General features: G+C 40.9%; 1 protein-coding gene and 1 long non-coding RNA gene across 2 annotated transcripts; one reads left to right on the forward strand and one right to left on the reverse strand.

The window, feature by feature from the left end:
* Nucleotides 1-11,018: 11,018 nt before the first annotated feature.
* LOC131318763 (uncharacterized) lies at nucleotides 11,019-16,092 on the reverse strand. Its single transcript, XR_009197811.1, has 3 exons — nucleotides 15,684-16,092; nucleotides 11,608-11,667; nucleotides 11,019-11,406 (listed from the first exon to the last, which is right to left on the reverse strand). It is a non-coding gene; the product is annotated as an uncharacterized LOC131318763 (long non-coding RNA).
* Nucleotides 13,562-14,516, forward strand: LOC131318762 (uncharacterized). The gene is made up of 4 exons (XM_058348731.1): nucleotides 13,562-13,710; nucleotides 13,799-13,870; nucleotides 13,951-14,064; nucleotides 14,216-14,516. Exons 1-4 carry the CDS (start codon nucleotides 13,618-13,620, stop codon nucleotides 14,330-14,332), a joined length of 396 nt encoding a protein of 131 aa, XP_058204714.1. The 5' UTR covers nucleotides 13,562-13,617; the 3' UTR covers nucleotides 14,333-14,516.
* Nucleotides 16,093-24,964: the final 8,872 nt, after the last annotated feature.

A 24,964-nucleotide genomic window follows, 5' to 3' on the forward strand; every position in this document is an offset into this window, starting at 1 on the left:
AACTCGCAACTCAAGGTCCCCTCGATCAATACATCGATCGATCAAAAACGCCCGCCCGACAGACAAACCCCAACCCCAACGAACAGCGCCCACTGATACACGTCATCCACGGTCCAGTGACAAAGGCATCCGAAACCGCCCTCAAGGCCGACATCGATCACGCTTCAACATCCAAACAGATACTCTCAGTTGGTTGCGGATAAAGCGTCAACGACCACAGGACGTACCCAAGTGGACGATAAGCTTTACTGAGCGTGACCTTGAACATGTTCAAACTCCACATTCGAACGCCCTCGTCGTCACCATCCAAATCGGTGTCCACGACGTAAAGCGCGTCCTCATCGATCAAAGAAGTTCAGCAGAGGTCATGTATTACGACCTTTTCAAGAAGTTGGATCTACCAGAGTGAGCCCTACAACCTACAGAAGTACTCCTCATCGGCTTTAATGGTGCACCTGTCTGGCCACTCGGCCGAATCTTCCTCCCAGTCGTCGTCGGCTCAAAAACTCTGACCGTCGAATTCATCGTCGTCAATGTACCGAGCCCATACAATGCCATCCTTGGCCGAACTTGGCTCCACGGAATGCAAGCCATTGCTTCTACCTACCACCAGGTCATCCGCTTCATCGGTGCCACAGGAAGACAGGAAGATTTGCGAGGTGACCAAGTGGCCTCCAAAAAATGCTACGTCTCTGCCGTCCACAACTCCGCCAAAGCCAAACAAGTACAATGGGTTGAAGTCCACGACATGGCCGTAATCGACGACGTCGGTCAGAAAGCCGAAGACAAAGCAGAGGAGGACCTCGTCCAAATGCCAATCAACGAGGATGGCTCCCGATTCTTCCTCATCAGCTCTTCCATCAGCGAGGCTGACCGCGAAGAAATGTTCCAATACCTCAAGAAAAATATAGAAGTCTTTGCCTGGACCCCCAACGAAATGCCGGGGGTCGATCACAATTTCATCAGTCCTTCCCTCAACATCAAGAAAGACGCTAAACCTGTCATACAGAAGGCACGGCATTCTGCAGCCGAACATGCTGACGCAGTCATCGAAGAGGTCAAGCATCTGCTGGAGGCCAATGCAATCCAAGAAGTACAATACCCGACATGGCTATCCAACACTGTGGTCGTTAAAAAGAAAAACGGCAAATGGCGAGTTTGCGTGGATTATACCAATCTCAACGACGCTTGTCCAAAGGATTGGTTCCCACTGCCAAAGATTGATCAACTCGTGGACGCAACGGCAGGCCATGCTCGGCTAAGCTTTCTAGACGCCTACCGTGGCTACCACCAAATTGCCATGGACCCCGACGACATGGAGAAAACTACTTTCATCTCGCCATATGGCATCTTTTGTTACCGCGTTATGCCCTTTGGACTCAAGAATTTGGGGGCAACGTTCAACAGAGCAATATTCAAGATGTTAGCAGAACAAATCAGTCACACCGTGGAGGCTTACATTGATGACTTGGTCATCAAAAGCAAGAAGGAATCCAACCACCTGCGAGACTTGGCCGAAGTTTTTGAAATCCTCAAGCTACACAAGCTACGGCTGAATCCCAAAAAATGCGCATTCGGGGTGAGCGCTGGGAAATTCCTCGGACACCTGGTCACATGAAGAGGTATTGAGGCCGACCCCAGCCAAATCAAGACTGTTAAAGAGTTGCGGCCACCAAGGACAATCAAGGAAGTACAAAGGCTCACTGGGATGGCAGCAGCTCTAAACCGATTCATTAGCAAATCCTCAGACAAGTGCCACGCATTCTTCCATGCCTTGAAGGGAAAAAGTCGACACAGCTTTGAATGGACCCCGGATTGTGACTCGGCTTTGGCCGAACTAAAAGACTACTTAAATTCAGCCCCGCTGCTGGTAAAACCTAAAGAGTTCGAAACTCTATATCTCTACCTCGCCGTGTCCGCCCACGCAACTAGTTCTGCACTTGTACGGCGAGAAGGCGCCGATGACAAGCCCATCTATTTCACAAGCAAGACACTCCTCCCAGCTCAAACTCGCTACCTACCGCTTGAAAAGTTAGCCCTTGCTCTTGTTTCAGCGGCTAGGAAACTCCTACCCTACTTCCAATCACACCCTATCGTCGTCTTAACAGAACACCCCCTCAAAGCTCTCATTCGGAAAGCAGATCTCTCCAATCGGGTCTCGAAATGGGCCGTTGAACTTGCCAACTTCGACATCAGCTTTGCGCCACGAACGGCAATTAAGGGCCAGGTATTGACCGACTTCATAGCAGAACTCACTCCAGCAGACACAGCGGCACTCAATGCTCCAACCCCATCAGACGTTGCCGAACATAGCTTCGTGACCATTCCATGGCACCTTTTCAAGGCGAGACTTGGCGACTTAATGTCGACGGGGCTTCCAACAGCAACGGAGCAGGAGCGGGAGTAGTCTTAGTCTCACCTTGTGGAACACTTCATGAAAGCTCCATCACCATCAACTTCCCAGCCACCAACAACGAAGCTGAATATGAGGCTCTCCTTGCAGGTTTACGCTCAGCCATCGCGATGAAAGTCACCAACCTCGTTGTCTACTGCGACTCCCAACTCATCGTCAACCAAGTACTCGGTGACTATGAAGCTCGGGACCCTCGAATGATGAAATACCAAGCCACGACAGCTAAGCTCATCTCTCAGTTTCAAAATTTCGGCATCGAACAGATCAACCGCTAACACAACGCACACGCGGACGCACTTGCAGGCCTCGCCTCAGCGTCCACAGCCTCAGAATTCAGAACCATCAACTTCGGCAGCATTGACCGCCCGTCTTTTGAGCCAACTCCAGAAGTACTTACTGTCGAACTCGGTCCCAGCTGGATGGATGAGATCGTTACGTTCCTAAAGCACGATACCATGCCCACAGACAAGAAGGAGGCTTACCGTGTGAGAAACAAGGCCGCTTACTACTGGCTTTCTGAAAGCGGCCAACTATACAAGAAATCCATCTCTGGACCGTATCTCCTCGTTGTCCACCCCACCCAAGTGCCTGAAATTCTGACAGAACTTCATTCAGGCAGCTACGGCTGCCACTCTGGCGGCCGCTCCTTTTGTCAACGTGCCATGAGCCAAGGTTACTTCTGGAAAGACATGAAGAAAGACTGCGAAGAAATTGTCCACAAATGCCGACCGTGCCAGCTGTTTTCACCTATCCCGAAACAGCTTGCTCAGAACCTTTCCCCCATCACTAGTCCTTGGCCCTTTGCCTAATGGGGGCTTGATATCGTGGGAAAGCTGCCAACGGCTCCTGGAGGCTTCAAGTTTCTGATTACAGCAACGGACTACTTCTCCAAATGGGTTGAAGCTGAACCCCTCGTAACAACAACTGAGGCTGATGTCCGAAGATTCGTCTGGCGAAACATTGTTACCAGGTTCGGCGTCCCATACGCCATTGTCTCAGACAACGGAACTCAGTTCGTCAGCAAGGACCTCACCAACCTTTGTGCCGAATTTGGGATACGTTTCTTCAACTCCACACCAGCCTACCCCCAGGGAAATGGCCAGGCAGAGGCCACAAACAAAACCGTCTGCGCCGGCATCAAGCGTCGGCTAATCTCCAAAAGAGGAAAATGGGCTAAAGAATTGCCACGCGTTCTATGGGCCTACCGGTCTACACCAAGGCATTCAACGGGCCAGACACCATTTTCAATGGCGTTCGGCATGGAAGCCGTGATCCCGTTGGAGTCCAAGTTTCCAACTCTCAGAACAGAAACGTTTGACCCCAAAACAAACAACGACGCTATGGCGCAAGAGCTGATTTTGGCAGAAGAGAAGCGTGATGACGATCGCCTGCACCTCGCTGAATAACAGCAGCAGGTGGCCAAGGGATACAACCGCAGCATGCGAGTCAAAAAGTTCAAGCCAGACGATTTGGTTTGGCGAAAAGTTGTGCAAGCCAGCAAGAAAACCAAATTCAAGCCCAACTGGGAGGGACCTTTTCGTATCGTCAAGATTGCTGGAGAAGTTGCCTACGTGCTGGAGGACATGAATGGGAAAGTTCTAACTAACCCATGGAATGCACAGAACCTTAAGAAGGCATACATGTAGCTGAAACCCTTTCAGTGTGCCTCATGTTCGGCCACTGACTATCCTATTTTTCTTTATTGGCTTCGGCCCAAGTCTTTCCATTTCAACTTTTACTTCATGTTTGGGGAGTAAAAGAAATTATATGGCAGTGGTCATTTGCAATTCCAAAATTCCTTTTCTTACTTTATATTTGAACTCGGCTTAAATGTTGTTTAACCTCGGCTCAATTGGCCAACCACAAACGTTGACCTCGGTCACACCCACAAACGGCTCCTATGCCCCTGCTTTGGCCACTTTTACTGCCCAAAGAAGCAAAATGGACATCAGGTCCACCGAGCCCAAAGACGCACAATATGGCTGGAATTTGGGCTCCGGTTCGGCTTGGCAAGACAATGAGGTCGGCCACAGCCCGGTTACACTCACATTTTGATGAGCAAACCATCCACAAACATTACAACACTCCATAACCTTGGCTAGAGGCTGGCACCTCGACCGAGCCCCAAACCACAGGTAAGGGCACTCAACAAACTTTGGAGGATAACCTAAGTATCATCCACTAAAATAGCAAAATGGCCGAGCACCACACCACGCTCGGCAAATTCTCCTACATTCTCCTACTCTACTTTGGTCCAGGCTCGGCAAAAACCTACAAACTAGCAACTACAACGATTGGCCAACATCCCTACCAACTAAGCCGAACCCAAACCAAAGTGGGGGCTACGGATAAACTGCAAATTCAAACAAACATTGCATAAAAAGACAATTCAATAAAAGAGATCATGCATTCAAACTCGACAAAATATTCAAAGATAGCCTTCATTACATCTGGAACGGCAAAATCCAAACTCGGATCCGTACAGTCTAACAAAAAGTCCAAATGAAAGGAAAACAAAAAATTAACATGTACGAGAACTTCAGCCTCGGCTACAACAGCCTCAACCTTCAACCTTCAGCAGCCTCCTCAATGTTGGCACTAGCCCCAGCATCAGCGGCATTAACTTCAGCGTCGGCCTCGGCATTACTATCAACATTTGCTGGCTCACGATCGGCATCCCCAGGAGCCTTGTCACAATTTTTGCCATTTTTTCCCCCACTAGTGCGACCACCAGCATTGGCTTCGGCGTCGGCTTCAGTAAGGTCTTCAATGTCGTCCTCGCTCTCGGGAAATTCCTCGAGAGGGAGAGGTGCACACTCCTCTTCAGTATAGGGGAGGACGAGCTCGGGAGTGACTAGGGCTGGAATGGACTTCGTCAAGTTCATGTCAGCCTCCAGCTGCATAACCCCACAAGTAGCCCTAACGCCGTCCTTGTATCCCGTTCGGTAGGCAATGGGGACCCTCATCCTGATAGCATCATTTACCATGGATCGAGCCTCCCGCATGTACTCGGCCCCAGCTCTATGAAAGCCGGCCTGATAAGCCGCCCCATCAACCTCCTTTATCTTTCTCTTCTCCCTCCTCAGAACTTTGGCCACTTCGCGCTCGGCCTTCTTCATTCTCTCCTCCATCTCATCTTTTTCCTTCTCTAGATTGGCGACCTGCGCTTTTGCCATCTTTAAACTCCCCTTGTAGCTTCTCACCTTCTCTCGCTCGACCTTTAAGTCCTCGTGGAAGCGAGCGCGCTCGGCGAGAGCGAGCTCGGCATCTTTTGATGAGCGGAGCAAGGCCTGTCCAGCCTGATAAACAAAGAGAACGTTGGCGTGGAAATACTCAAGGATAAAAATGATGGCGAAGGACTAGGGTCCGATCATACCTGAACGAGATAAGCACCGGCATGAATCAAGCTCGGCTGGAGGCCCTCAGGAATTTTCGCCATGTCCCTCGGCAATGCCAGACCTTGGAGAATGGCAGTGGCCAGCCCAGGTTCAACTTTGACAGAGTCCTCCACCGTCACGACTTTGCCTTCGGCCAAGGCAAATGAGGGAGCGAACTTCTGAGCAATGACACGGCCAGCCGAACCTAGAGGTTGTTCGGCTGCCTTTGAACCACCAGCAGCTGACGACTCGGTCTTCTCCTGCTCGCTCGGATGAGAACTCGGCGGCTTGGTCGGGAAAAAGTCGTGGGTGACTTTTTGCCTCTTTTCAGCAGGTTCGGCAAACCCGGATTCCTGGCGGACCGTTTTGCCGTCCCTAATATTCACCGGGACAACGTTGCGTCGACCCATCTCGTCGGTATGTTTGGGCAAGAGTGCTTAAAGTGGGACATTAATGCCCGGGAGCTCGACCTGTTGACCTCCGAACCAGAACTCAGCCGGCTTTCTGAACGTCGGCAACTTGACCCTCGGCTGCTTACTGCCTCCTGACGGCCCCGCCTTTTTCCCTTGGCTCTTACCTTCTGTGCTCGGCCCCGCTTCCTTTCCCCTTCTCCTTAGCTTCCCCTTGTAGGTCGGCTCGTAACCGAGTAGCGTCGGCGCGTCCCTACAAGCTTGAGACAGAAGGGTGTCGACGTGCGCCTCAATAGATAAAGATTGTTGAGTCTTTGTTATAGCCCGATGATCTACAAGAGGAATCAACTATTAGGACAAGAAAATCACATGTATTGCCGAAAAAGTTGACGTTGGCTAAAGCAAAAGGAGCGTGACTACCTTGAAAGTCCTTTATCTTCGGCACCATGTACTTACGTACGATTTGGTCGCCGAATTCGTAATTCTCCCTCACTTCCATGTAGAGATTGGCCCATTTATCAGTGTCGAGCAATCCATCTATCAAGGGCATCCTACCTCTACGGGTGGACAGGTACCGACGCTCGGTCTAGCCGTGCTTGGATATTATATAAGTATGAAAGAGGTCGGCGACCGTGAACTCTAAATTGTGAAGCTCTTTCAACTTCATCACAGACATCACTATCCTATAACTATTGATAGCAAAAAAATGGGGGACAAGACTAAACCGAGCCAGCAGCTCTCTCAAAAATGGGTGAAGAGGGAACCGCAGCCCAGCTTCACAGATGGCCATCAAAGGAACTGTGATATGGTCGGGACGTTGCTCCCTCTGGTCCTAGATCCGGTTGCTAGCCACCTGACTGACAATTACATCATCAGGAATACTGTATTCTCGGCAAAATTTTTGGTTCTCCGTAGGGTCCCCACTGAAGAAATGGGCGTGAGGGCAAACTTGACCCCTCTCATAGAGGTCGGCGACCCCTCTACCCTCGGATTTGGACTCACTGTGCCCAGAACGAACAGAAGAGGGGGCGTCGGCTTGAGGAACGAATCTGGATTCGGCCTCTGGTCCAAGATGAGGCTCGGCCTCAGAATGGGTCGATGATGTGAAAGTTATATCAGGCTTGGTATTAAATCCGTCAGCGCCGTACTCATAGTCATGTTCGGCGTTCGAATCATTAGAATTAGTAGACATGTTCGAGGCAATGGACGATATTTGGTGTCGGCGTCTGTGTTTTTCCAGCCACTCACGGAAAAACGAATCTCCAAAATCTTCCCCTGAGCTTTCAGAGTCAGAAGAAATGACTATGACCGGGTGAGCCAGACCTATCAACACACAAGAAAATGATGAGAAACCTTATTGTCGGCGACGGATGAGGATCTCTACACGCTCGGCTACCCTACTGGCCCACCCTAACTTCGTCCTATGGGGATTCAAGCTCGGAAGAATCTAAAGTTCTTGTCGTGGGGCTCGACGTCGGCCAAGACCAGCCAACAACAAAGTTGGGGCTCAGAAGAACAGGATGAAGGCGAAGATGAACAGTCGTTCATCTCAGCCCTCGTACTGTTCACACAGAACAGAAAACCCCCATAAAACCCAGGAAAAACGACGAAAAAGGGTGCAAAAACTGTAGAAAAACAAGGACAAGTAAGGTTTGAACATATACAAGGAATTTTTGTAAGAATTGGTGCTGAATCCACTAAGAATCAAGACCAGAAGATGAACGAGCGTAGAACAGAGCTCTGGCAATGGAGGTTTAGAGAGAGAAATTGATCGTGGCCTCTCTCTCTACCCCCAGCCCTTTATATAGAGGTAGGGTTTGGGAATTCGAGTTTCCCGCCCAAATCATTGCATCGCCGAACCTACAACCATTGAGCACCTGACGCGTGGCCTAATGAGACGGCTTGGCAGAGCCCTACGCGTGCCAACTGTCCCCCTGTCAGCCGTACCCAACGAGAAATGGACACCTGGTGCACCTCCATTGGTCCACGTCCATGACGGTTTAAGAAGGCTTTGAGCTCGGCCAGGTTCTGACTGGCTACCGTGATTCATGCTCGGCGTCGAGAAGACTCGGCCAAAGTTTTAACATCAATCCCAACCGCGCGCTCGGCGACGTCTGAGATTGAGGGGCTATTGTAGTAGGCCGAACTCGGCAAACTAACTCCATCAGGGCTCGGCCTGAGACGAGGCAACCAATCGTCGGTTCTGCGTTTGCATTGCGTCCGGCGACCTAAGGGATTCATGTCAAGGTCGGCCACCATTTGGGGGCTACCCCACAGACGATGTTCACCCAGCCCAAATTCGCTTCGAGCTTGGCCTCCCATCAAGCTCGGCAACCGACAGATTCTTATGGGTTCGGCCATTTGCATGGCCACGTGCCCATCCACGTGCAGAGACGGTTATGCCAAGAGATAATCGAGAGTGCACATGGGAGTACCAGCTCACCCCCAGAGGCGGTTACCAGATCTGTTCGGTGACGTCATAGGTAACGTCGCCTGGCCCGCGCAAGGCACGTGCCTGTACTTGGAGAGCAAGCTAAGGGGACTCTATAAATACTGAAGAAGAACGCCTCTGAAAGGTACACACTCATACACGCGACTACTCATTAAAACCCTAGTCTCTTCCCTTTCTTCCTGCTCATACTTATCCTCTCGCCGGAGGGCCTTGCCGGGCAACCCCCGGCCAGGTCTTGGTCGTGCGCTCCCTGTGCAGGCTAGGAGAAGAAGTCTCAACAACCATCAAGCCACCAGCGGAGGAAAAGATCGAGGATCACGGGCCACACATAATGACAATAATTATGTATCTAATCGTGTGACTATGTAACTAGATTGTTGAAGTGTGACTATATTAGATTTGGACCTATAAATATCCAAACCAAAGTAATTGCATTGTGACTGTAATTTATTTAGAAAATCTAAAATACCACCTACCACCATCAACACAGTACTACACCGCACTCCACACTTAAACCCATCCCAGCACTTCATCCCTTCTTCCGCACTCCACACCACCTTCCTCACCGTCACCCCTCTTACACCCCCATACCTCCCATACTCTACCCTACCTCCCATAACGCCATACAAAAAATCACACAACCCCCCCCCCCCCCCCCCCGGGTATTCATCCATTCGAGAGAGAAGGGGGGCGGGGGAATATCACCACGATCACCATTCAACATCATCATGCACTCCATTTCAATCTTCTCCAAGATTATTCCGTGCATCAAGGTCATCAAATTAAGTACCACATTTACCCAATTTTTTAGAAACCCTATGACCTTGGAAATTGCCCATTTCTACTTTTTAGGGTAAATTTTAGGCTTTGGTTTTTTCATGAAAGTTGTAACCGGCATTGAGACCTTCTATTTCAATACAAGAATCACTCCAAAAATTGTAACGCCCCTATATTCGAATAGATTATTTAATTAAATCATTACGGGGATGATATGGATGAAGTGATGGATAGGTGGAGGTGATGGGTGGAGTGTGAGAGTGGAATTAGTTAGGGTAGTTTAGTTTTGTTAGGATCTGTACATAGGGTTTTAGTTGGCTAAGTATTTAATAGTTAGGTTTTCTAGTTACATACTTACTTAAGTCAAAAAATCACATAGTTAGAATAAATAAATTTTATTTAGAATACAATTACTCTAATTGTAAAAAAAAATTATGGCCAAAATATGGTCGTAACAAAAGGTTGAGTTTTGATTGACTTATAGTCATCCAAAGTTTTGTCAAAATTTGATTTTTATTTTCCAAGCAACTCACTAACTCTCAATAAATTGCAATTTTTCTCTTAGTTAGAGTGATTTTCAGGCTTAGACTTCGTGACAGTCATAGAGCACTTAGAGATCTTCGTTTTGGACACACAAGAATCGCCCAAAACAATTGAGTCTTGGTTGAGTTATTGCAGTCCAGAGTTTTTGTTGAAAATGGGATTTCGCACCGTCAATCGAAACTCCACTCCCAAGCTTTTCGTCCGAATCAAAGGTAGATAATGCATATACTACTAAGTATAAATAAGTGTATAAGAACCTATTTTGGTTGCTGAAATGGCCCCATGTATGAAAACAATATTTTAGAAAATTCTCGAAAACCCAATCTTATAGCCATGTCCGCAATCCTATTGGTTGCATCTGCAGATTGAACCTTGCGGCCACATATCACGTGTCGCTTCCGCAATTTTTGGTCAAAATATTGACGTCTGACCAGATCTTGTTGACTAGTTGACTACACAACAGGAACAACTGAGTTCACGGCCATAAACTTAAATGTTGCATTTGCAACCTGGCACCTCATGATCGCAACGTACCTAAAAGTACAAAATTCCAGAAATACTTTCTATTATTCTGTGCATTAGTTGTTTCCTAATTAGAAAAAATTTAGTTCAATTTTAGTTTTATTTTAATTTATACCAATATGAAATATGATGAAATGAAATAATTTTAATTGTTGTTTACAGCTTCTGTATTAGATTACTATTTTTAGGTAAAAATGTTTAATATATGTCAAGATGTCCTGTTAGTCTATAATTATATGTTAAAAGTTTTGGAAATCAAAGCTAATTTAGCTAAGTAAAAGATGTTTTATAAAGCCTTGTGAACTTATATGTGACTAGTGCATGCCCATGCCCGAAGGCACGGCACAACGCATTCTAAACACAGTCTAAAATGAAGTATCAAACCTCACTTTTTTCGAATTTGTTTTGAATACAACGGTTTTTTTTTAACTCAATGTCCATGGTCACTTAAACTTTTTTTTTTCGTGACATGACAGTGGTTCAGCCTCTCCATAAATGGTATCTTTCAAGCTTGCAATAAAGGGTCCAAACAAACAAATGACCAATTAAACTGCAACAATCCATACCTTTACTATGAACTAAATTGCAGGAAATCCATGCAACTATAAAACCCACTTGTATATCCTCTGATTCATCGAAATACATCAGATCCTTTCACGATCAATCCACAAAGAATTCAGCAATCCCGAAAAAACCCACATCAATCCCAAAAAGTTATTAAGATCGCAAGAACAACCCCAAATTGGCAAGAAAATCAATACCTAAATCAAGAGAGAGAGAGAGAGAGAGAGAGAGAGAGAGAAATAATAGTCTACCCGGATTGAGTTCGGAATTATAGTTTACCCGGATTGAGCTCAGTTGCTCCTCAACCTAGTAGGCGCCTTCTTCTAATGGTTTTGCCTGTCTTCTTCCCTAACCATTGGGGTAACAAATATACAATAAGCAGAAAGAAGTGACAGCATAATTATATAAAAAAAATATTTGTTATTATGTGTTTCAAAACTGATTGTGATTGCACAGGTTTGGCTGCAAGTAGGAGCTGAGATTGATCTTAGTTCTCAAGAAACCTTAAAGAAATTAAAGAGCAACAAATTAACATAAAGATTACACAACCTTAACATATGTTGCACAGGTCTAGCCGCTAATACGGATGACGTTTACATTCCGCTCTATCTATAAATGGAAAGACAACAAAGAGGTATTAAGAATTTTATAGTAAATTAAGAGACGGACAATAGAAGAAGGTAGGCATGAGTGCATCAATAGTAGTGAAGGCAATCAAAAATACTGAAATCAATGGTTAGGCAAGGTTTGCATATGTACACGACATTTCATATAGAAGTTTGTAATTCGTTTGTAAAGTGCCGCGCGCGTCTAAACTATTTGGCACGAGCCTAAATTTTCGTCCTTGGACCCTGAAATTCAGAGAACTTTTCTAAGACAAACATGGCAGGAGCACACTGCTGTTAAAGCATGACATAACAACCTAGAGTTATTAAACACAACAGAAAGCCATGAATGCTTTACGGTTGAAATATTAACGAACCAAAAAGTTAACAAACCAAGTTCAAGATGATAATCAAACCTTAGCCTAGACTCACGTACACCGTGAGAAAATAATTTATCCAGAAACAAACCACCAAATATCAATGTATTTCTTTTCCTTATCTTTTCCTTAGGACCTCTGAATTGATTGTCCATTTTCTACCCATAATTTTGTTGTATAAATGTTCCCTATCCCAATTTTAACCGAAGATGTTCTCTCCCTCCTTGCTCTCTCATGACTCACGAACCAACCAACTCTACCGATTCAAATGTTAGCAAGAATTTTGGTGGATGCTGAAAAAAAAGAAAAGAAAAGAAAAGAACCCAATGATGACCAACAGCGCTGGCCCTGAGATTTTGGGGGCCTAAGACGGACGCAGACAATGAGGCCCTTAATAAAATTTACAAAAATAAAATAATATGTAGATAAAAAAAAAAATTTCAAAGCCAAATGCATGTATTCGACAAGGAAATCCCCATACAAATAAGAATTTCTGATCTTGTTTTAATTCTCTTCTTTGATCTCTAATTCATCTTCTTTTTTATTTTGTGTTCATGAAAGGAGATTAGAGCTGTAAGCGTAAAATATGCATAAAATTTATCGAGGAACCCACCACATAGGATCATTTTCCAAGGGACTCTACATGAAGACAGGTCCGCACGCGATTTGCATTTTTTGGGGGGGAAATGACGGCTTAGGACGTGTTTGGATAATTAATACCCGCCAAGAACAAGCTAAGAACATTTGTTAATGCTGAAAATGTCATTGGCGGGTATCTATATATTATTATATATTATATAAAACAGAGCGGTTTTTTATCTACCCATACAAACATGAGCACCTCTCTAGCTATCAGATTGAAATTACATTAGATTACAGTCGTTGGATTGAATCATTGATTCCAACCTATTTCCCATTCCTGGCTACCCAGCGGTTTTCATCTTCACCATCGTGCTTCCTCTCTTCTCTCCTCTCTTCCTCCATAGTTACTCCCTCTCTCACTCCCTCTCCACAGAACCCACCCCTTGGCGCACAAAGAAGAGCACTCTCTCTCTCAGCAGAATCCACTCCTCGGCGCACAAAGAAAAGCTCAATGCTCGGTTCAAAAAATAATAATAATAAATACTTAGTGCCCACAAAGCTCAACGTCCACCAATCAACCGTCCACGAAATTGATTTGGTTCTCACTCTCCGGCAAGACTTCCCTCATCCTAGGTTAAAGTTTTCCCATAGAAAAAAAAAGTGCGCCTGTTGCTCAGTTTGTTGAAGTTTTCCAAAATTGGGAATTTGTTTGGTTCTAGATCTGTTGATTTCATTACCTTTGTTTGGTAGAATTTGTTTGGTTCTAGACCTGCTACACCACCTTTTAATCGCATTTGTTCGGCAATTTGATTTACTACTACTAATACACGGCCATTGTCTGGTAATTACTAGACATGGCCTATGAAGTTTTTCAACTTGGGTTTTCGTTTGGTTTAGTTTTTGGATCTCGATTATTAGGGATTGGTAAATTTTCAATTTTTCATGTCATGGCCTCTTGGTTTATACAGAATTTTTTTTAATGAAAGGCTGAAGCAATGGCTAAGGAAAAACAAAAGGGAATAGTTGTGCATAAGGAAAAGAAAAAGCTAACCACCGCAGGGAAGGGAAAAGAAAATTCATGTCTAGTGGTTTGACCTTTTATAGTTATTCTTTTTTTATCATCTACAATCTCTTACCTAAACAATTGTTTCCTTTCTATTGACTTTGCACATATAGGTTCAAGTTCTTCGAAAAAGAAATACTGGTGTTGTGATCCGCGATGAGCAAGACATTATGCGCTCGCGTGAGGTAATACTACAAGCCAAAGCTAGTTTCTTGGTTTATACATTAAAAGTTTGGTATTGATTTTACTCTTTATTGTCGGAAAGGATAAACGAAAGGCTAAAGCAATGGCTACTCAAAAACAAAAAGGAACAGTCGCAGCTAAGGGAAAGAAAAAGATAACCACTGCAGGGGAGGGAAAAGAAAATTCATGTCCAACGGTATGACCTCTAATAGTTATTCTTTTTTTCCTATGTACTACAGTTTTTTTTTGTTTTGATACTTCAGAGACATTTTTTTTTTGGGTACTTCGGAAGTTTTTTCTTTTGCGAACAATGAAAAATAGGTTTGCATATTTCCTAAACTGTTTAGGTACCCAACAATAATGTGCCATCGAAAGCTGCACTGGCCCAACATGCACAACAAGATCGGGAAAGAAATGAAAGACTATGTTCTGCATTGCCACATGAAAGAGGACAACAATTATAACGAGAAAGAGAGCGGTTTATTCAATTGTTAGAACCTATATATTTTCCTCCTCTAACACCATGTCGCCGCCCCTATTCTTGCTTGGAACAATGAACAAATCAAACCAATGTCAATCTGTCAGCATCAAAACGACAATTGGTTACACACCCTTCTATTTGTCCAACCTCTGTACCAAGCACATCTTATGCTCAGTGTCCAATAAGTCCATGTCACATTTCCTTGGTAAGATGGATGTATTGTGCCCTAACTGCAAAGCATTGCATTGGATGGTTGAAAAATTGACTAGGTAGTCTAAGAAAAATCCTCTTTTTGGGACGTGATGTCTACAAGGGAAGGTTAGGCTACCTTTGCTAATTACATCCCCTCCACCACTTCAAGCATTGTACGATGAGAATGATGATCAATCAAAATCGTTTCGGACTCATTCTCGAGAGTATCATGCAGCCAATGCTTTCACGAGTCTTGGTGCCACATTAGACAAAAGAGTTCTCAGTGGAAGGGGGCCTACATCGTTCACTATTCATGGAGAATTGAGACATCGAATAGGGTTGCTACTACTAGTTCTAGGAGAGTATGCATCATATCATATGCTGAACTTTACATTTATGACCCAAGTTTTTGAAACGATACTGCTAATGCAACCAACCAGGGTTTTTTTCTTCTCCTAATGCTAATATTTTTAATACTAATGCAAACACTTATTATACAGTTTAGTTGTTGGACGCCTAACAAAAAAGTTTCAGCCTTTTGATTGCTTCGATGTGTTCAATAAATCGATTATTAGGCGTGGTAGATAATGGGTTCTTCGTGTCATGGTATGTGTATAAAAGTGGGCTTTGATACTTCATTTGTACTGCGCTTAGAGTGCGTTGCGTCGTGCCTTCAAGCATGGGCATCCACTAATTAATTATCAAAACACGTCCTTTGCCGTCATTTTCCCTTCTTTTTTTTCCCCCTTTTTTGTTTCCTCTGATTGAGCAAGTTAGGTGGGCCCAGCCATTGGGCTCGTGTCCCTTGAATGTAAAATAGGTGTTTTGGGTTAAAATGGGCCCTTATTGTTGCTATACCTAAAAAGATCGGACATATATAATGGGTACTCAAAAAAATAGGAGGCCCTAATTTTTACACATTTTTGGGCGGCTTAAGGCGCAGGCCTCTTGGGCCTTAGCCCAAAGTCGGCCCTGATGACCAAGTCAGGAATTGCTTCCATTGTGGACTTTTATCGAACAGGTGGTGAGTGTTTGCTTCTCACTATTTGGACCATGCATTAGCACAGCAACGGACTACACAATTTTGAATCAAAAGAACTTTGAACGTAAAGAGGCCAGTGATAGTCGAGATAAAGAAGTACCTGTAGCGGGTTTGTTAAGAACACTCCGATTAAAACGTACGTAAACCTTCAAATTTTCACAACAAAGGCATCACATTAGCCACAATCGCCTCGTTCCATTGCTCCAACCAATCCTCTCGTTCAGCGACTGAGAATTGGAAAAAATTGCAGGAGTTGTTAGATATACAAAAATTGCAAGAGTTGAACAGATGTTACAGCGACGTCGTGGCCGTCTTCTATTTCGTCGGACCACACCCAACCCATTTCTATTGCCTATGTGGAGGGAGGGAGAGAGAGAGACGAACATTGGTTTGAATTTTGAAAACCTACAAATGTGGTTCCGTGAAATTGAAGAGAAAATGTGGTTTTGAGAGAGTTTTGTGAGAGTGAACGAGTAAGAGTAAATTTTGTTTGAGATTCCTCCCTCCCTCACAAAATGCCACTTAAATGTAAATGTAATGTATTTACCAAAATGACATGTTGTAAGATCCAGCGGATGTACTGTTTTATTATGTTTTGTTTGGATGATAATTTGAAAAAAAAAAATTTAACTCAAAAAACACTCATTATCCCTACTCTCCAAATCATTACTCTCGTTTATCTTTTTAACTCTCTCCACTCATTATCTCTATCTCTAATTATTACCCTAATTTCTTTTTTCACACATTATCCAAAAACTAAACTCAAAAATTTTCAAAATACCATCCAAACAAGACATTAAAAACTCAATCCAACGGCTAAAAAGTGTTTTTCTTTGTATGCGTATACATAAATTGTAGAATATTCCCTTAAGATTTCGCTTTGTTTTCAAAACACCATCCAAACAAGACATTAAAAATTCAATCCAACGGCTAAAAAGTGTTTTTCTTTGTATGTGTACATAAATTTTAGAATATTCCCTTAAGATTTTGCTCTATTTTCAAAACACCATCATTAAAAACTCAATCCAACGGCTAAAAAGTGATTTTGTGTTGTATGTGTGCATAAATTTTGGAATATTCCCTTAAGATTCCGCTTTGTAAAAAATTTCTAGTGTACTGAAAAGAATAAGAAAGTAAGGAAAAAGGATTTGAAAAGATTAATAACTTAATTATGTAAAGAGATAGAAATAGATATTAGCATAGTAAACTAAAAGACTTGTACAAAATATGTGACTCAAATGGCTGATTTGTAAATTTCTTGATTTAATAAAAGATAACTTAATTTTCACTAATTTATTAAAGTAACAAAATAGGTAAAAAGTACTACTTAAACACTAGGATGGATAAAACTACCAAGTTACCTTTTTTTTTTTTTTTTTTTTTGTCATTCGTTAATTCTAATCTAAACTATCTTAGGAGAATTGAGGAAAGGGATGTGGCTTACGGGGATCTAACTCTGCCCATGTCCATGGAACTATGTAAGGGAGGCCAACTACACTCCACTCCACTTGCACCAAGTTACCCATTAGAGAATCCTAAATTTTATTTAGACCATAGAGTTTACTTAGTTTTATTTTTTGGTTATCAATATTGTATACATCAATGAGGGTTAGCAAGATGTTAGTGTGTTAATCCATAAGAGATTCAGAGGCTGTCCATAGCCCGAACCCCAACATCGCCTCTCTTGGGGCTCGAACCTCCACCACCACTGTTGGGAAGGGTGAGAAAGCCAGTTACGCTAGCCTGGCTTCTCTAGAATTTACTTAGTTACAAATGAGTTTTCGTGTAAGCAAATGCATATTATCAAAATAGGTAAATGTTATCATACAAAAATCTTTAGGCAAATGATATCATAAAAATTCTATCACTAAATGAATTTTGTGCAGGTAAATTTATCATAAAAAATTCTATCACTAAAATATTTATTTGCAACAAAAATATGTCAATGTTCTATTGTTGTAATAACCTTTTCTTAACCCAGACGCTTAGTTTTTTGCGATACATTAAGGGATTTCAATTTGCACACGTGCCCATTTAAATTTGGGCCAAGCAAACAAAATCCAAGTCTGGGCTAAAAAATCGGTCTTAAAAAGTGTGAGTTAATGGTATGATATGTGATAGATTAATAACCTATTTTTTGTGCGTTTGAGTGAATTGAATTTCTCCCTTATTTCCCATCAGTTTGAACTAATAAATCTTTCATTTTCTTCATAGTCATGTTGGGGAACTACAACTGGAACTTTTACTATGAACTATTGGTGAAAGAATATCTTACGCAAGCGAGATATGGGAAGCCTCGAGAGTTGCGGGTAGTTGAATAAAACAATCAAAAACTATTTTAACGAGAATTACGATACACAAAAGTTAGACGTTTATCACAGGATTAATGAGTTTTGCAAAAATATTCAATCACTCATAAGAATTTTCCAACATAATTTTTTTTTTGAGAGAGAGAGAGAGAGTTCTTAGGCTCAAAATTGCTAAATCATCCAATATTAATGCAAGTTCTCAGGCACAAAACTAAAAACCGTCATATAATAATGCAAGTTTTCATACTCGAAACTACATGTAACGACCATAAATTTTAAAATCTAGAATGAAAAAATTTTACTTTTGAAGATGTGTGTGTGTGTGTATATATATATATATATATGGGGCCGGTTCTAGGGACAATACATTTGACAACACTTTTGACAACACATTTTTCAAAATTCAGCGTGGGACCTTCATACAATTGATCGGAGCCATTCAATATATTTAAAACATGTTTTTAAGGGGTCTCATAAAAAATCAACTCATTTGGATATCGGTAAGGGCTTGATCGGCTCATTTAATTGATTTCTGTCAAATTTGACAGGATAAAATTGAATGAGCCGATCAAGCCCTTGTCGATATCTAAATGAGTTAATTTTTTATGAGAACCTTTAAAAACATGTTTTAAACAAATTGAACGGCTCCGATTATTCACGTGGGGCTCTGAAAAATGTGTTGTCAAAAGTGTTGTCAAATGTATTGTCCCTAGAACCGGCCCCATATACGGGTAGTTCCGGGGACCCCTAAAAAAATTCCTCAAATCTTAATCTCATAGTTTCCGATCAAATTTTAATGATTCGAGCCGCGCAATGTGTTCAGAACATGATTTTAAGGATGCTCGCTGGAAATTGGCAAAAAAAAAAAAAATCGGAAAGGGCTTGATTTGAACAGTTTTTTATTGAACTGTTCAATAAAGTTCAATAAAAACTGTTCGGATGAACCCCTTCCCGATCAATTTTTTTGCTGATTTTACCCTTAAAATCATGTTCTGATTACATTGAGTGGCTCGGATCATCAAAATTCAATCGGAAACTTGGGGGGGGGGGGGGGGGGGGTGGGTTAGAGTTTTTTTAGGGGTCTCCAGAACCGCCCCGATATATATATATATATATATATATAGACACACACACTAGCGAATGCCCGTGCCTGAAAGCACAGCGCAACACATTTTGAAGACAACTAAAGCTACATGTTGAACAATAAGCAAATGGAGCATGTCGAAAAAAATGGGTAGGAACAAAGTAAAATATGGTATATTTTGTTGTTGAAAAACTTTGATATGTTAATTACCTATGCCTGTAGCACTCCGCAACAAAAAGTTTTATTTGTTAAGCCTCTACCTATGTGTACATCACTACCAAAGATAATCTCAATCACATATACCGAGTTAATTGCATTGATAGGATACACACTAAACTATATTAATCCAAACCACAAAACTCAAAACCAATGCCATGTTGCATTCATAGAATCCAATTTTAACATGCATAAAAAAAATCTAAAAATCTATATAGAGTCAAATCTGATACACAATGTAGGGGAAAAAAAAGGTGTTCAACATAGGTTTTATTGTCTTGAAATTTGTCTCTCCATCTGCCTCCCAAGAGTTTTTATATCAACACATATCTACTTCATCCAAAAAACACAATTAGGAACATGAATGACAGCCTAAAAAAATAATTAATGAGCAAGAATCCCTTCTTGTAAAAGTAAAATGATGACTAATAATAGTTACCTTAATTCTAGATCTTGTTTATTCGTCTCTCAACACCATCATGGTACGATCATGACCTTTGTAGATATACTTGTAGATATACTTAATAGATTTTATTCCAGAACAAACTTCCACATTGATATGAGAATTACATTTTCACGAAAGGTATGTATTGTATGGCACCACATCCCTTTTATCAATCGTTGACCCCTTATAGTACAGAGGGAGTAAAGTAATAATGGCATTGGTAGGCATATCCCATGCATAAAAATACGATTAACTTCTTGCTCATCATGAATCACCACAATTATATTTTTTTCTCGAAGACACGTAACCTTTGTACTGAAAATATAAAACAAAGCAAATATGAATCAAATATATAAAGTCAAATTAAGTAATGCAATTGAGTAAATAGTTCTTATATTTTCGGCAAGTTACCGTCGAGCTGCATAAGAAAATGAAGAATTCACTGAATGCATAGAAAATAATTAATTTGATTATTACGATCAAGGTATAAAATGAAACGGTTTAACTCACATGGCCATAGACGCTTAGATTGTCCATGATTAGTTAAAGTCCCAAGAAGTTATCTGAAATTTGAAAGAGAGTAACAATAGAAAACGTTTTAAAGATATATAAAGACTCCCATAATATTAAATAAGTGACAAAAAAAAAAGAGAACACAAAACTCCAGTTTGCGGTGTGTTTGGTTAACATCATAATATTTTCATCGATGCATATATGGTAACGTTTAAAAAAGTGTCAATAACAACACATATTCTAATGAAACGAAGTTTTAAAAAATGAGAAAAAAGGTTTACAATTACTCTATGTGTTAATCTTGCAAAAAAATGTTGTTTTGACAACTATCAAGGAAAAAAAGAATATGGTGTTGCCGTTCAAAAAAAGAAAAGAAAAAGAATAAGGCGTTAATTAGTTTTGAACTCTTTTTTTTCCTATGTCGGTAGATATTAAAAGACATTAAAAAAAATGCCCCTAGCCTCAAGTAAACATCCCAATTGCTTACAATTTTTTGTAAACATGTCTCTCATCGTTCTCTTCTCTGTCATTTTGATTTTAAACTTTCTAGACATTCAGAGCCGGCTTCAAAATCAGTCCTATCTCCTTAATTTTAGGGTGTAAATATGGCCGATCTTCTTGTTCTCTTGTACAGTAATACAAATCTTAGGAATTTAGGATTCTGAAAATAAGGAATGGATAGGTTAAATCTTTATTTTTGCATCTATGTCCATAAACATTTAAAAACGCTGTGATGTTAGCAATGAGAAGCACAGTCTATCAATATTCTTAAGTCGTTCTATATCTATGAACATAAAAAAATCTGTATTGTTAGCAAACGTATTGTTAAAAAATTTGATTAAATATAAAAATCTATAATAATCACCAACAAAACTCCAAACCACAAAAATATTAATGGGACCACTCATCACTTTTCCTCTTTTTTCAATACGTTTGACGCAAACTCAGGCATACATGGCATCAAAACATCAAGAATGGTATTCCGTTCACGTACAAAGCCTTAATCTTCATAGAATAGCAAAGGGCTATAATTCCGTTCTCGTAACGTCTTTGTTTTTTTAAACTGTAGATAAGGGAATTTAGCTCTGTGCATTAGAACTGAAAAAACTGTTGAAGCAGAAGAACAAAAGATTATCTCACTATCGGTGTCTCGGTGATATCTACAATGGTCCTTATGGTTCAGCATAAGAAGTTGAAATAAAAAATCATCATTAAATTAGAAGTTGGAATTGAAAACTAATATTAACACATTGTATCGTGCCGATTAAAAAATAACACATTATATTGTCTTTCCTTTACCTTTACGGGAACCTTTTTTGCTTACCACTTAACAGCGGTGGAAAGGGTGTAGATATCTCTGTGTCTCAGTGTACGTGAGAGTGAGTGAGAGAGAGAGAGAGAGAGAGAGAGGGATTCACAACCGTGATTGTGATTCCTAAATTGAAAAGGAAATTAAAAATTTTTAGTAACTGGCAGCCGTAATTGTGATTGTGATTGCTGCTTAACTACCGTGATTCTTTCCTCCTTGCAATTCATTACGTGATTGGGGGTTCATTCTTTCCAAACATACTTGCTACATATTTTCCAATTTATGTGATAATCAATAGAAGTTTAAATGTCAATATTTGGTAAATGTGGTAAAAAATTAAATCCCTCAATCACAGGGAATCAATCTCAGGGATCCTTTTTTTTTTTTGATTAGCCGATTACCAAAATGCGATGATGATAACTCTTGAACAACCAAGGGTCTAGATTTATAGAGGGGACAAATCTAAGCGTTGGTTGTCTTTTGGATTCAAACTCAGTCATATCTTATTATATAGACACACACACACACACACACACACACACACACAAAACTTCAAGTAAGTGCGCTTTTACCGTATTAAGTTAAGGGCGTCCCTTTCCCGACCAATTTGCGATGATTCGTGTAATGCCCCAAGCAGACAACTGGCCCAATACCTTGATTTTGATCCACAAGTCATACCGCATGGCCCAAAAGCTTAAGCACAAGGTACTAGTAGTAGCCCACAAGGTTTGTTATATGTCCAAGATCATCCATGTAGACTTCCAATGTGGGATGGAGTGTTACAATCTCCCCAACTTTATAGCCTCGCGCCCTCGAGAGGGGTTGAGCACTATAATCACCAATACAAATCAAACCAACAACCAAATCAAACCAAACTCCAAGGCCCACATGGTCATGTACATGGATGGCTTTGATACCACCTGTAACGCCCCAAGCAGACCACTGGCCAAATACCTTGATTTTGATCCACAAGCCACACCACATGGCCCAAAAGCTTAAGCACAAGGTACTAGTAGTAGCCCACAAGGTTTGTTATATGTCCAAGATCATCCATGCAGACTTCCAATATGGGATGAGGTGTTACAATTCGAGCCGCTCAATATGTCCAAAACGTGATTTTAAGGGTATCCACAAGAAATCAGCAAAAAAAAAGGACCGAAAATAGCTTGATCCGAGCAGTTTTTGTTTGTATTTTATCTAACGGTTTAAATAAAAATTGCTCAAATCAAGCCCTTTCCAGTCATTTTTTTTGCTAATTTCTCGCGGGTACTCATAAAATCACATTTTGAACACATTGAGCGGCTCGAATCATCGAAATTTGATCGAAAAAGATGAGAAAATAGAACGTCTGCATTTTATTTAAAATGTGGGTGCCCTAACCTGAAAGGGACTATATATATATAGTGAATATGCTTTATACTAACTTAGTATCTAATCATGTGATTATGTAACTAGATTTTTTCAATGAGACTAATTTTTAGATTTGGACCTGAACTCCCTAAACAAAGTAATTACATTGTCACTAATTTAGAAAAGGGGAATTTAGAGGCCAACCCCAAAAAGTAAGTTCGGACTTAATTTAGTCCTGATAAAAATATTTCATCTTTATTTCAGTTCTTTTTTTTTTTACTTTTCATGCATTTTTACTATTTTGCCATTCTTTTTAATTTTTTGTGTACATGTCCATTTTTAGTAAAAATTATATATTTTTAGAATCAACTCCTGACTCATATTATTTCGGATAAAAATACCTTTGGCTATGTGAACTGGCTATGAGAACTGTCAATTCTCATAGCCAGTTAACATAATATTTCGGACAAAAATATCCCCACCAAATCACATAGCCCGAGTTAACATATTATTTTGGACAAAAATATTCCTGAACTATGGCTATGAGAACTGAGGTTATGAAAGCTATATTTTTAGAATCAATTCCTGAATCATATTATTTCGGATAAAAATATCCTTGGTTATTTGAATTGGCTATGAGAACTGCCAAATCTCATAGTCAGTTCTATAAAAACTGCTCAGTTCTCATAGAGAACTGACTATGTGAACTGAGCTATGAGAATTGGCTATATGTGAACTGCCAATTCTTAAGTCAATTCTATGAGAACTACCAGTTTTCATATGAGAAGTGACTGTTCTCATAGATAACTAATTTTGTGAACTGGTTATGAGAACTGGCTAAGTGAATTGAAAAATACGCAGTTCATATAGTTTTACCACACATTAAAACACACAGTTCTCATAAAAAATATATAGTTCTCATAGAAAATACATGGTTCTAATAGACAGTTTTCATGGACAATACACAGTTCTCATAGAAAAATACACAGTTCTCAAAGACAGGTCTCATGAACAACACACAGTTCTCATAGAAAAATACACAGTTCTCATAAAAAATACACACACGAACAAAAATTGAACAAAAATAAAAAGGTAATCAAAATCAAATATAGTTATAAATATTCTCACCACCATGTCTTAAAAAAGTAATCAAAGTAAAAAAGTAATAGTTCACATAGGAAATAAATTGATTTAGAATTGAATTTTTAACTACCAAGTCTCATAGTCAATTCTATGAGAACTACTCAGTTCTCAGAACTACTCAGTTCTCATAGAGAACTGGCTATGTGAACTAAGCTATGAGAATTGGCTATGTGAACTGCCAATTCTCATAGTCAGTTCTATGAGAACTGCCAGTTTTCATAGTCAGTTCTATGAGAATTGACTATGAAAAGTGACTGTTCTTATAGAGAACTAGCTTTGTGAAATGGTATAGAGAACTGGCTATGTGAACTGAAAAATACACAGTTCACATAGTCTTACCACACACTAAAATAGACAGTTCTCATAAAAAATATATAATTCTTATAGAAAATACACGGTTCTAATAGATAGTTCTCATAGACAATATACAGTTCTCATAAAAAAAATACACAATTCTCATAGAAAATACACATACAAAAATATACCAAAATAACTCATCACACAATTCACATAATTGAAACACTTCCAATTTGAAAGTACTATCCATTAGAAATTATAGAAAAAATACCTTTCAAGGGCACAACATTATTTTTTTTGCTAAGCAAATACAACATTATTACTCCTACATAAATCTGATTGAACAGAATAGAAATCAAACTTGAGGAAATTATGGCAGTCTGGACATCTGGCCGAGCTTTGTCTTTAACGCCTACGAAATCGAGCAATTTGTGAACTTGAGAAATATTGCCGACGAAATCGTTCAGTTATGTGAACGGTGAGGAATTTACCAAAGATGATGTTAGCAGGATTATGTAGAAGAAGAATTCGACCGGAAGAGATGGTCAGGTGATGTTCGATCGGCAAGACGTCAGATTAAGATAGGTCGTACGAGAATGAGATCGATGAACTCGTTGGAGTCGACATCCTTTAGTGTTGAGCTAGATGAACTCGCCGAGGTCGATGTGGCCGTCGCCATCGACCTCATGGATCATGGCGGAGATCTTGTCGTTGG

Source organism: Rhododendron vialii, chromosome 3a, assembly GCF_030253575.1.
Source record: "Rhododendron vialii isolate Sample 1 chromosome 3a, ASM3025357v1".
NCBI lineage: Eukaryota > Viridiplantae > Streptophyta > Magnoliopsida > Ericales > Ericaceae > Rhododendron > Rhododendron vialii.